A 13465-nucleotide genomic window follows, 5' to 3' on the forward strand; every position below is an offset into this window, starting at 1 on the left:
AGACATTTAAAATGTGTGTCTGATAAACGACTACATGTATAAAAAATTATACGTTTCAGTAAAGAATCATTTGAATGAGCATTGACTTATTTTGTATTTCAAGACAAAGTTTATTAGGCCTCAAAGTGGTGCTAGAAAGTTTATTTTACATACTTCTATTTCTCCCAGCAAGGTATTAAAAACTGTCAAGTTGCTCCAGGAAATGGTTAGCACTTGAGTGACTTGAAGATCCTCTCTCTTTCCTGCTCCACCCCCATCCCCACCCTTCCCACATACCTACTGAAGCTGTGTCTTCTATCAATTGATTATAATCTTAATATGACATGCTATTTAAGTGTTATTTTAAAGAAGTAGCTGTAACTTTGAATGGTAATGACCGATTGAGGCATGTGTTTACCTCTTACACTTGACTTTGTTTTATAATACAAATTAAGTGGTTGGGATGTCAAATAATTTCTTCTTACTCAGAATGCCATGTTTAAGTAATGTAGCTAAAATCTCTTAACACTCTCTTCGTCCTAAACGTTTTAGAAGTTTCTCTCTATATTTGAATGCTAATGATATCTAAAGCAGTTCATTTCAGCGACAGTTCTGCAAGATATTTTTGACTGTTCCAAGGGTCAAGTTCTGTGATAGGTGTGGGCAATACAGAGAGGTGAAAAGATGGGGTCTCTAAGTTGTTCACAGACCCCTATGAGAAACAAGCTTGGAATCAGAGTGTTACTGTGATGAAGAGAGTAGAACCACATTGGAAGAACAGGGATTGCTCAGAGAATTGAGAAATGAATTTGGTTTGTTGGGGACTTAGGAAGACACCCCAGAGAAGTTCACTTGTTCTGGGCTTTGAAGGAAAGACATGTGATTTCCACATGATGAAACAAGTGTGTCAGACGGAGATATATTGGTGTCTAGCAGTTTTAAATATGCTATTAGTTCAAAAGCTTAAGTAGAAATCATTTAGGTTTAGTAAACCAGATGGCCTCTGAGGCTCCACACTATATAGATGATTGTTTTTTAAAAGCATGTCTGAGGATTAATACTTGTTAAAACAGCACTATAATGAGATCACATGTGTATTCCAGTATCGAGTGTTAGCAGTCATTCGTAAGATACTAAGCAGATGCCTGAAGGATGTCCTTGATGTTAATATATAAGTTGGCACTTCTCCTCTTTCTTTTTCCTGCCCCTTCCTCTCCCTCCTCACTGCCCTTTGTGGTGATTTTTGCAGTTGGTTAGCCTGCTTCTGATTGGAATTGCTGCATGGGGCATTGGCTTCGGGTTGATTTCCAGTCTCCGTGTGGTCGGCGTGGTCATCGCAGTTGGCATCTTCTTGTTCCTGATCGCATTAGTGGGGCTGATTGGAGCTGTGAAACACCATCAGGTGTTGCTTTTTTTTGTATCCTTTTTTACAACTGGGAGTTTTACCCCCACTGGGTTTGTTCTTACCTTGTCGATTACTCTTTTTTTAACCCTAACTTAAAATTACCATCAGGAGACGAATTGTCAGACAGCGGCTCCTGGCCAGCATTATGTGTATTTGCTCAACCAATATTAGGAACGTTTCTTAGTTAAGTTACTGTATGTTTACATATGCTCTCTTCTTTTCACATCGTGAAGAATGTATCCTGCAAGTTCAGTATCATCCTACGTGTATGTTGCAAATTCAGCATTACATTTAACTGATTCAGGGGCCTCTAGGTCCTTTCCAAGTCTTTAATATTAGGTTGAGAATTTCTCAGTGATTTTTTAAGACTCGATATTCAGAAAGCTTGCATACATTTATATACTTACTTCCTGCTTTTTCTATGTAACAATTTTTATTTTAATCTAAATGAAATTACAATGGATCAGCTATTATTTATTTTTAATGTTATTGAAGTATAGTTGATTTAAATGTTGTGTTTAATTTCTGCTGTACAGCAAAGTGACTCAGTTATACACATATCATACGTATTTTTTTTCACATTCTTTTCCATTATGGCTTATCACAAGATATCGAATATAACTCCCTGTACTATACAATAGGACCTTGTTGTTTATTCATTCTTATGTAGGTAACAGCTTGCATCTGCTAATCCCAAACTCCAAAGCCATCCCTTTGTACTCCCCTTCCCCTTGGCAGCACAAGTCTGTTCTCTATGACAGAAAGCATTTAAGTAATTATTGAAGTTAGTCTTTTTCTAGGTAATTATACCTGCAGTGTTTTATCAAAATAAAAATTACATGTTTTCTTTTTGAAGTTTCTCCAAGTGCCCTTATTCTGTGTTCTAGGTGGCTTCCTTTTGGTGCATGTGAAGTTGTCAGTACCTCTGTTTGATGTTATTCTAAATATTTCCAGAAATATACTTAACTTTGATTCTCAGTACATGATTATTCTCTTGCTTGTATTCATTGTCCAGTTTTCAGTATCATGTGCTTGTTTAGCCCTGAACCAGGAGCAACAGGTAAGCAAGGTTTTTTTTTTTTTTTCTTGCTGCTTTATTATACCACATAGTATGGGAAAAAGAGGGAGGCGGGAGGAATGATTGGAATATAAAGTAATTTCTTCTTATTCAGAATGCCATTTCCCTCTATATAGCCAAAGTCTCTTGTGCCTGATTGCTTTCTTGGGGCTGATTTGAACCCTACAACATCAGATGTTGCTATTTTTTGCATCTTTGGAGTAGAATTTTGCCCTCGCAGGGTCAAAAAGTGCTCTTGCTAATGGGTGTTCACCCAGTCTTCCCCTGCCAATATGCAATGAAACATGCACTCCAGAATGTTTGCAGTTTCATTCTGGCGATTATTCTTTTTAAGCTTTAATTTGTTTGAAGAATATGGGTCTCAGTTTTGGGGCAATGGAAAATTTGTCTTGCTACATTCTGGGAACTAAGCACTTTGAACCAAGTGCTTCTTTGACACTGCATGTGAACATCAATTTTTATTCTTGAGATAGAAATGGTGCCTTCTTTTTGTTGCAGATTGAGGTATAACCCTTTGAAAAGTTTTGATGGTCTTATAAAGAGTATTTGTTTTAGGTACACACAGTATTAAGAGTTGCAGGCCCCAGCTTTATACACTTTATACAGGGGTAACACATTTTATTTATTTATTGATGGCCACACTGTGTGGCATGTGGGATCTTCCCCAGCCAGGGATTAAACATGTACCCCTTGCAGTGGAAGCACAGAGTCTTAACCGCTGGTCCGCCAGGGAAGTCCCATATTTTGATGTATATGTTAAATGCGTTTTTCTAGGCTCAGCTCCTGGAAGTTGGTTGGAACAATACAGCAAGTGCTCGGGATGACATCCAGAGAAATTTAAACTGCTGTGGGTTCCGAAGTTTTAACCCGAATGATACCTGTCTGGCAGTAAGTACAAAGTATAAAATATTTTTGGAGACATATTGCATACAGATGGGCTTCCCTGGTAGCTCACCTGGTAAAGAATCTGTCTGCAATGCAAGAGACCCCGGTTCGATTCCTAGGTCAGGAAGATCCCCTGAAGAAGGGATAGACTACCCACTCCAATATTCTTGGGCTTCCCTGATGGCTCAGCTGGTGAAGAATCTGCCTGCAATGTGGGAGACCTGGGTTCGATCCCTGGGTTGGGAGGATCCCCTGGAGAAGGGAACCATTACCCACTCCAATATTCTGGCCTGGAGAATTCCATAGACTATCCGTGGGGTCTCAAAGAGTCGGACATTACTGAGCGACTTTCACACTAGCACATACAGATAAATAATGGTTAATGTGGAAGACATGGACTTCTGATGCTGAATTGTACTTAAAAAAACTTTTTTAATATACCAGTGTTCCATTCTATGTACACTATTGTATCGATTGTCTGTTCTCAAGTATCCATTCCTGAGGGTCCTGAATATCCCAGGGCCCAGACAGACACCAAAGATGATTTGGGTTCTTTGCCTCTAATTCCTTCCCATTCAGCTCCTCCCAGAACAAGCTGTGAAAGGGAAGTAATAGTAGGTTAGCGAGTAAATATCTTCATTTGGAAGCCTATCGGGGTGGGAAGAAGAGAGTGGTCTGTATTAAATTGGGCTTGTCAACCAGCTATACATCCCCAGGGTGGAGGACACCTATAACCATCCTCTTTCCTCTCTCCCTTCCTCCCCATCACAACTTCATGCCCTTTCTGTCTAAAGCTAAGCTAGCAATGGACCAATTAGAGCCATCCTGTTGATCATGCCTTACTCCTGACCTTGCAGGTCCAACCCAGTCCCTTATGGGGATAGACTTGGAGCTTGGCTCTCCTGGTAGTTCAGATGTGTTTATGTTTTGGGGAAACTTCTGTTACCTCCTTGCTGAGCCCTGAGCTGATATCCCCTCATTGAGGCCTCCTTTGTGGGATTCTTAGTTTTCTACTGCTGTGTATTACATTATCACAATTTTAGTGGTTAAAACAACATCCATTTATTACTTTACTTTTCCTAAGTCAGGAGTCTGGGCTTGGCTTGACTGGGTCCTGTGCTCAGGATCTCACCGGAATGAAGTGTCAGCCAGGGCTACAGTCTCATCTGAGGTTTGGGGTCTCCTACGAAGCTATCGTGGGTCAAATTCAGCTTCTAATGGTTGTAGGACTGAAGTTCCATTTTCTTGCTGGTGTCTCCCAGCTCCTGGAAGCTGTGGTCAGGTCTTAACTATACAGCCATCTCACAACACAGCTTCATTTTATGAAGACAGTGACTTATGTAATGCCACACAAACGTGGGAGAGAGGACCCATCCAGCCTCCAAGGGGTGATTATTCAGGGATGGGGATCTTGGGAGCCAGCTTAGGATTTTGGACACTGCTAAAGAAGAGTGGTCCCCAGTTGGATATGATATTCCAGATACTAATTTTTATGTGGGTGTTTTTTTTTTTTTTAAACTTGCTCATTATAAATGTACTTTTCAATACAAGTTCTTTTTTTTTTTTTTTTTTTAATTGATACAGAGCTGTGTGAAAAGCAGCCATCCGTGCTCACCTTGTGCTCCGATAATAGGAAGATATGCGGGAGAGGTTTTGAGATTTGTCGGTGGCATTGGCCTCTTCTTCAGTTTTACAGAGGTATGTGCGCTTAACTCAGTATCTTCACACCTTTGTCACAGGGACAAACAGGGGTTTCTGTTTTCTAGGGCACGAGGGCATGGCATTTTGCCTTAGCATGGCATTGAACTTTTGGAACGTATTGATGGATGTTTTCCCTGAGAACTAATATTGCAATAGGAGGACCCCTGGCTTGAAATCAGAATTTAGAGCTTCCTTTGTAAGGAAATGCTTGATCATTAAATTATGTAAAATAAAATAAACAGATGAAATAAAGAGACTAGACTGAGTCAGCTCTAGAGTCTCTTCTATTTCTAGAGTTGTATGATAAATTATAATTTTAAATATAATTTCGGCATAGGTAGCACCTTCACATTGTTTAATATATCTGTTAATGTGTAGTATATACACATGCGTTTACATAAAAGTTTACTTTGGAAAATTACCTTCCAACTCCATCCCTCACTCCCCTTTGTTCCTAGCCTTCTAAAATCTGTAAGTAACCACTGTTATTAATTTCTTATCTATATAATATTTATATTATGTTAGTATATTATTATATTGACATACGTTTAAGCAAAACCACATACATATTATTTTGGTAATTTTTGAGGAATGCAGAATTCCTCATTATCTATGTTGAATGCTTGATAACCGTGGACATTTTTGATGCATCTGAACTGTCAATACGTATTAAAATTAAATTTTTTCTTTAATTCATAAATTCTGCCTGCAGTGCTTTATTTCATGGAGACATTAATATAACTCTCTAAAATGGATACACAAAAATGTTTATTGTTTCTAACAGTGGACCTTTGGGCCAGCTTGTGTTTTCCAATAAGGAGCTGGTTAAATTTGAGTTTACTAGACAAGAGCCAATAGTTAAAAAATGCACTGTGTGGTTAGAAACCTACTTACCCTGCTTACTAACTATTTGACCTTGGGCAAGTTACTTTCTCTTCCTGTGCTTCTGTTTCTTCATCTTTTCAAACAGGCATAATAACGGAAAGCCTCTATTTCATAGAGTTGTTGTGATACTTAAAGGAGCTAGTATATATATGAATAAAGCTTGCAATATTTAGAATAATGCCTGATATATGGCAGGTGCTGTGTGTTTAGCTACTGGTTTGTAGACATGAGTAAATTATACATGTTATGCCCGCTTAAAAAAAGATGCTGGGACCCCTATGACTGTTGTGTTAATTGCTCATGTTACTCCCCTATTTTAGACATATAATAGAGTGGCGTGTATAGTCATGCTATTAGGTGAGATTGTGCACATAACTATAGAAACATATGATAGGCTATTGTAGGAATAAGCATTTATCTTTAAAAGAAAATCAGAAAAATATTAAATGTTTTGTATGTTTGAAGTTCACTCTGTCATTTAATTTCTTGGATATTCAATTTCCCCTTCAGTATGTCCCTATAATAAGTAATTCCGTGGTTAACTTCCTTGTATGTAATTTTTTATCTATATTCTCTAGCTTTTTTCTTTGAGTACACCTCCAAAAGTAAACTATGACACATTCAGTATGTGGGCATTTTAAAAGAGTTTGCTAAATATTGCCAAATGGCCATTTGGGGGAGATTCTACCAACTTTTGATTCAAGCACTAATTCTTGATATTTTTATCTTAAAAGATGCTTGCCAGTTTAATAGGTATAAATAGTATTACAGTTCTGTTTGCTCTTTTGGAAATGTGACTAGTGAATCTGAAAATAAGTTCATGTGTTTTGGGACCACTGGCATTTCTTCTTTTGTCAGTTCCCCACCTAAATTCTGTCTTGGTCAAGGCCCTTTGGATCCCCTGTGACCCAGTCTATGCCAAAAAGGGGAAATTTTTTTAAAAGATGAGGAGAGTGGGCCACAGGGCCCAGAAAGTGTCTAGAAAGGAGCGCCCAGGGCTGGGGGCTCAGCAGCCACACAGAAGGTGGCGGTTCTGCTTTTCTTTCCTCCCTTCCCTCCCATCCCCTCTTCCTCTTGTCTGTCACTCTGCTTGCAGTTCTGCTTGTTCTGCTTGCAGTTTCTTGGGCATTGACTTCACTTTTTTATGACTGTTAAATAAAATTTATAGATGTTACTTTTATGTAGTTAGGTTTATTGCTTTTACCTGTATGGTTTACCCAGTTGACTTGTATGTTTAGAAAGGCCTTTCTCATTTTGATTATATATGTTAAAAATGATTAAAGTAGATACTATAGATGATATGAACAAACTTCAGCACTTCGTGGAAAGTCTCCTTTTGGAGAACTGCAGAATAAGGCAGAAGGCAAGGAGCTTTTATAGGATAAGGAATAAGGAAGAGATTAATAAAAAAGGTCTGGTTAGCTGGGGTCACAGAGTCAGTCTTGTTTGGGAGGAGAAGGTCTAGAGCTCACTTGGCCTTTGGGGACTGGCTGGCCGAATATACTGCACTTCTGGTGAAGCGGAGCATTTACAGGGACACAGAAGTTCCCCAAGTACTTTCACTCGCTGATGTGGCACCCTGGATAATATTATAGCAGCTTCATCTTGGGCCTAGAAGTTTATTTCTCTCTGTACAACTAAATATAAAAATACATATATCTCAGTTTTATTGAGGTATAATTGACAAAATTGTAAGGTATTTAAAGTGTACATCACGGTGATTTGACGTATGTGTACATGTGGAAGGTCTTCCTTGTAGCTCAGCTGGAAAAAGAATCTGCCTGCAATGCAGGAGACCCGAGTTTGATCCCTGGGACAGAGGAACCTGGTGGGCTACAATCCGTGGAATCACAGAGTCAGACACAACTGAGCGACTTAATGTTACTACGCTACACTATACATGTGAAAAGATTCCCCCATCAATTTAATTAACACACCCATTACCTTCCATATTTACCTATTTTTTTTGGTGAGAACATTTAAATTCTACTGTATCAGCAAATTTCAATTGTACAATATGGTGCTTTCAACTACAGTCGCCATGATACATATTAGGTTTCATTTTAATTGTGTGTGACATGTATTGCATTTATGTATATGATGTATACATACATATGTATAAAATGTATAATTAATATAAATAGCACATTATATACATGTATGTGTGTATTTTACATATTTTATTCTAATTCAGTTTTTGTTTCCTTCAAGAATGAAAAGTCCACTCAGCTATAATGATCAAAGTGGAGATAAAGACCAAGCTGAGTATTCACTTTTTTAAGAAAATTTCCCCTGACATCCCTTTCTAATCTAAGCATTTTTTCATTTTACTTTTTCTGAGGAAAGAGCCATCTTACTTCTGGGTTGGTCATGGCATTGATCCAAGAAAATTCATATGCTACTTGAAAACAATTCTGTTTCCTCTTTCCTTTAAAAGAAAATTGGATTTTTGTCATAAAAACTTGAAAATATAGATGGGAAAAAAATCAAAATGACCAATCTGAATATGCTTCATTAGCCAGAGTCAACGATTATGAGAATATTGCCACATGATTTCTTTTTTATATCTGGGATATATTTTGAGAATTTAGTCCTTTTGAGCAGCTCCATTTTCTTCTCATCAGATCACACTGCCTTCAGCTATGCATATTTTTTTAAAGAGGATTGTATTTTTAGAGCAGTTTTAAGTTCACAATGATACTGAGAGGACGGAACAAAGATTTCCAGGATCCCCCTGCCCTCTCCCGCCCATGCACAGCCTCCCCCACTATCACGACTGCTCACCAGATGGTGCATTTGTCACACTTCGCCCACACTGGCACACCACAGGCACACAGAGTGCATAACTCCGTCAGGGTTGACTTTTGGCGTTGTACAATCTATGAGTTCAGACAAATATATCCGTCATTGTGGTATTATACAGAGTATGTTCACTGCCCTAAAAGTCCTCTGTGCTCTGTTCATTCCTGCCAGCCCCAACTGTTTTTTAAAATACTAATTATTTAACAGTATAAACTCATGTGTCTTAGATTTCACAAGTATTCTTTCATGGAGTCCTTCTTTATATTTTATACACCAATTCCTTTTGAAACCTAACTAGAGAGTTTAATAACATTTTATCCAATCTGATATTTTTTGGATGTATCCACTGTCTCACGTTTTAAATTTTTATTCAGTATTTCACAGAATCAGCAATTCTCAGAACTTGAAGGGATGAGTCTAACTAGCTGATGATTTCTTGTCGTAGAAGAAATAGAATTCATTTGAACTATTTGTAACACATGAAAATAAATTTAAGCCATCAAAGAAACATTGATTTAAAATAAAAAAAAAGAAGTTTTAAAAGTTAGTGCATATCCTTTTAGAAACTTGTGGAAAATACAGAAAATTGTGAAGCTGAAAGACTGGATCTACTAACTGAAGTTACCTACTCAAATCATCAACATTAATAATTTGGCATATTATGTTACATCTTTCTACATTTAATAAATATAAAAATAAATAGCAAAGGACACACGTTGCACACTCTACATAGACATTTTATAAAACTGTACTTTGGAGACCTACCATGTCCTGGGTATAGGTTCTAGAATCAGCAGAGTTCATGATCAGGTCTAGTCAAAGTTGCCATTGAAAATCTTTAAATCATGAGCACCTTTGTAGTCTAAAAATCCAGTATACATAATTATCCAACTTGGATCTTTCTGTATTTTGGACATGACCTCCCTGTCACGTCCTCCCTGGTTGCAAGGAGATGGTGGTTTGGCAGTGGGACACAGATGTCTTGTTTTGTCACAGTTGAATTGGAGGAATTAAACTTTGATAGAATATGGCTCCAGGTTACAAGTATTTAATTTACTCGATGGCCCTGTTTCCCCTAAGGACTGTAACTTGCACTATCAGCTTGTATCCTGGGTTGATAATAAAAGTATTTAGCAATCTCAAAACTTCTAACCAGAAGTTCCCTGTGTGCCCGTGTTTCTGAGGCACGGGCAGGGAAATGATGGTCGGGCAGGTTGAGAGGTGGTAGAGAAGTTAACTCCGTGTGAAAGGATTTCAGTCCTGTAATATGAATGCGGCTGAAATGGCAGATGGAATGTTGTTAGCCTGAGAATGGCACATCAGATTCTTCTCCCAAGCAACAAAATAATTAGATGCATGGACCCCAGATTTGAACCCTGGGTCTAGCGCTCATGACCTGGGTGACTGTTATCTAGTTGTTTAACCTCTCCATGCCTCAGTTCCCTCATTTGTAAAATGAGGATAATGGCAATTCCTATCATATAGAGTTTTTGATCAAATGGTATGAATTTGTGAAGTGTGAAGAACAGAGCTAGACACAAAGTACTCTTTGTATGTTTAAGTAAATTCCCCCCATCCCAGGCTCGTTATACAGACTGCAAACCAGACTTTCCACTTCCTTAAATTAGACCTATCTTTCCTTGATTCAACTCATAAACCAGCAGCCCCTATATCCTTAGATGTTGTAACAACTATATAAACATTGCCAGTCACGAACTTCCTTTTTGTTCTCGGCCATGCTTACAGCTTGTGGGATCTCAGTTCTCTGACCAAGTATTGAACCCAGGCCGTGACAGTGAAAGCCCAGAATCCTCACCACTAGGCCACCAGGGAACTCCTCCGCCAGTCATGAGTTTTACAGTAACTTGGGAATTATTACTGTGGTAAATGGAGAAAATTTTGGATTTACCACTGTTGTCTAGAGGTAGTTTCAACAGCTGCTGCTGCTAAGTCGCTTCAGTCGTGTCTGACTCTGTGCGACCCCATAGACGGCAGCCCACCAGGCTCCGCCGTCCCTGGGATTCTCCAGGCAAGAACACTGGAGTGGGTTGCCATTTCCTTCTCCAATGCATGAAAGTGAAAAGTGAAAGTGAAGTCGCTCAGTCGTGTCCAACTCTTCGCGACCCCATGGACTGCAGCCCACTAGGCTCCTCTGTCCATGGGACTTTTCCAGCCGAGAGTACTGGAGTGCGTTGCCATTGCCTTCTCTGAGTTTCAACAGCTAATGAGTAGTTATGAAGTCGAACGAACAAAATTTAGATTAAAAGTTGGCCTAGGTCTGAAATATGGAAATATAATTTGAATTTCATTTTGTCCCATTAAATTTTGTCTAAGAATTTTTGAGTATTTTAAATAAATCAGCTTTGAGGTAGCAGGACCACCAGAATGAACACATTTCTTAATTTAAAAAATAATAGGTTCTATTGGTTATCTCATTAGTGAACATAGTGTGGGAAATGTGACAATCACTATTTAATTACTTTTCTGAAAGTATACATCCCTCCACCTTTGGAGAGGTAGGAATTACATTTTTTATGATCTGTATTGGAAAATGTATTTATTGCAGGGTTTTTGTTATTGCTTAATTTTCACTGAACTCTGTTTGAATTAGGAAAACATACAATATATTAGCTGTTAAGACAAGTTAGTGTTTGTATTTGTTTCCTTTTGCGCTCTAATAAGTAATCACACTTGTAGTAGCTTAAAGCAACACAGATTTACCGTCTTAAACTTCTGGAGGTCAGGAGCTTAAACTGGAGACTGTTTCTGGAAGCTCTAGGAGAGACCTGTTTCCTTGCCTTTTCTGCCTTCTAGAGGCTGCCTGCGCTCCTTGGCTCGATTCCAACTCGACATTTTTCCATCTTCAAAGCTAGCAGCATGGCCTCTTCTGACTCTCCTTGCTAATGCCTCTGTTGTCACATTGCCTTTGAGCTCTATCTCTGGTTTTTGTCCTTCCTGCTTCCCTCTTTCAAGGGCCCTTGTGATTACATCACAGAGTTCACTCTTGTGATCTCTTTATCTCACGAGCTTTAACGCAGTCCCGTCTGCAGTGTCCCTATTACGGTGTAAGAGAACATGTTCACAGGTTCTGAGGATTATGGTGTGGACGAGTGTCATTAGTAGGCCTGCCCTAATGTTCGGTTTTTCTTAGGGCATCTAATTTGGGTTACTTACTACATTTTAAAAAGAAATCTCTTCCTCTTTGAACACACAATACCAAGTGCTTCAGAGAGTTCAGATTATTTTATGGATCAACTGAGTAAACACGCACAACTGTTACTTTCTCTTTCTTCTTTCTTCCTTCCCGTTCTAGATCCTGGGTGTTTGGCTGACCTACAGATACAGGAACCAGAAAGACCCTCGTGCTAATCCCAGCGCATTCCTTTGATGAGAAAACAAGGAACATCTTTCCTATGCTGATCTTGTACATTTCCTCTAAGTTAAGCTCATTTGCCTGTTTAAGGAAACAGTACCTGAAAAATTACATTATTGACAGTGGAATTATATATTTTTATGTTTCTCTAAATGTTTTTCTTTTTCCATTGCTGAAACAAATCTGAAACTTGTGGTCTCCTCTGAACCTCAGTGGTAGCTGTAATCTACTGGTTTTCACAGTGTCTGGCACTGTCTACTGTGGCCTTTCTTAGCATTTTTACCTGCAGAAAAACTTTGTAAGGCACTGTTGTGTTGATCATATTGTGACTCTTAATGTACATCTCACTGGAATAATTGTTATGTGGCACTGTGCTGTATAGCTAGTTCTCACTGGAAAAAAGAGTTGAAGTTTATTAAAGCCAGCAAGTATGAGATTATTATAAGTCCAACAAGGGAAATCTAAACTCCCCAGTTTTTTGTCCTTTTAGGAAAGAAGTGATGTGGTGAATATTGTTAATATAAAAGTGATGTTAGTTCTAGTAGTCTTTCTGATCACACTAATGTAGTCTAGAAATAGTCGTGTCTTTAGGAAAGTATGGTTTAGGTTTTGATTTTTACAGGTAAGTGCAAAAGAGAAATGATTTCCTGAATGTCCTAATGTGTAACATTTACCTTCAGCCTTCGAAATGAAATGAGTTTGAGAAATTCAGAAAGCGTATCTATATATAATCTTGGTATTGTTTTATAATAATTTGAAGTCCCAAAGATTGCCTTTTTAAAGAAGTTACTATTAATGCATTGGCCCATGTAGTAAAATGATATTTGATTGTCTTACAAATTCTAAATACCCTTCTTATGAAATTTCTCAGTATTGTCACAGCAGCTTGTCAAATCCAAGCATATTTAAATGTGATCTCCTATAATTTGAAATTTAAATAGTATTGTGGTTCTGTATATTATGTTAAAAAATTAAAGTATGGAAACCTTTCTTCGTCTTTGGATGTTTGAATTAAAAGAAAGTAATGAAAGGGTTGATAAATGAATTAAGTGAAGTGGAATTCTCTTTTTTGCTTTGGGTTCGTAGAACTGAGTTGCTATTTCAGTCTGTAATCCAACCATGGAATTAACTTCCCGCACCAGTAGTCATGCCAGAATCTTTTCTTGAAATGTTTCAGTGTCTAATATTTTCTCCACATGAAAATTGTTTTTTAATTGCTTATCTTGGTGGGGGGAAATATAGAAGTTCTTTCCTGTCACTAAAAATTACTAATTTTCTGTCATATTTTATGTAGTATATGATATTTCATTAGTAATTGTTCTGATGCTTTTAGACCAAGAAAGAGGAGAAATGGCTG

General features: G+C 38.0%; 1 protein-coding gene across 1 annotated transcript in view; it reads left to right on the forward strand.

Moving 5' to 3' along the window:
• Window positions 1-13098, forward strand: part of TSPAN13 (tetraspanin 13) — a 38138-nt gene extending 25040 nt beyond the window's left edge. Inside the window, 5 exon segments of the mRNA NM_001035362.1 lie at window positions 1229-1396; window positions 2364-2444; window positions 3237-3350; window positions 4932-5045; window positions 12049-13098. Coding sequence (NP_001030439.1) covers window positions 1229-1396; window positions 2364-2444; window positions 3237-3350; window positions 4932-5045; window positions 12049-12123 — 552 coding nt within the window. The 3' untranslated portion in view covers window positions 12124-13098.
• The last annotated feature ends 367 nt before the right edge of the window (window positions 13099-13465 follow it).

This window comes from Bos taurus, chromosome 4 (assembly GCF_002263795.3).
Source record: "Bos taurus isolate L1 Dominette 01449 registration number 42190680 breed Hereford chromosome 4, ARS-UCD2.0, whole genome shotgun sequence".
Taxonomy (NCBI): Eukaryota; Metazoa; Chordata; class Mammalia; order Artiodactyla; family Bovidae; genus Bos; species Bos taurus.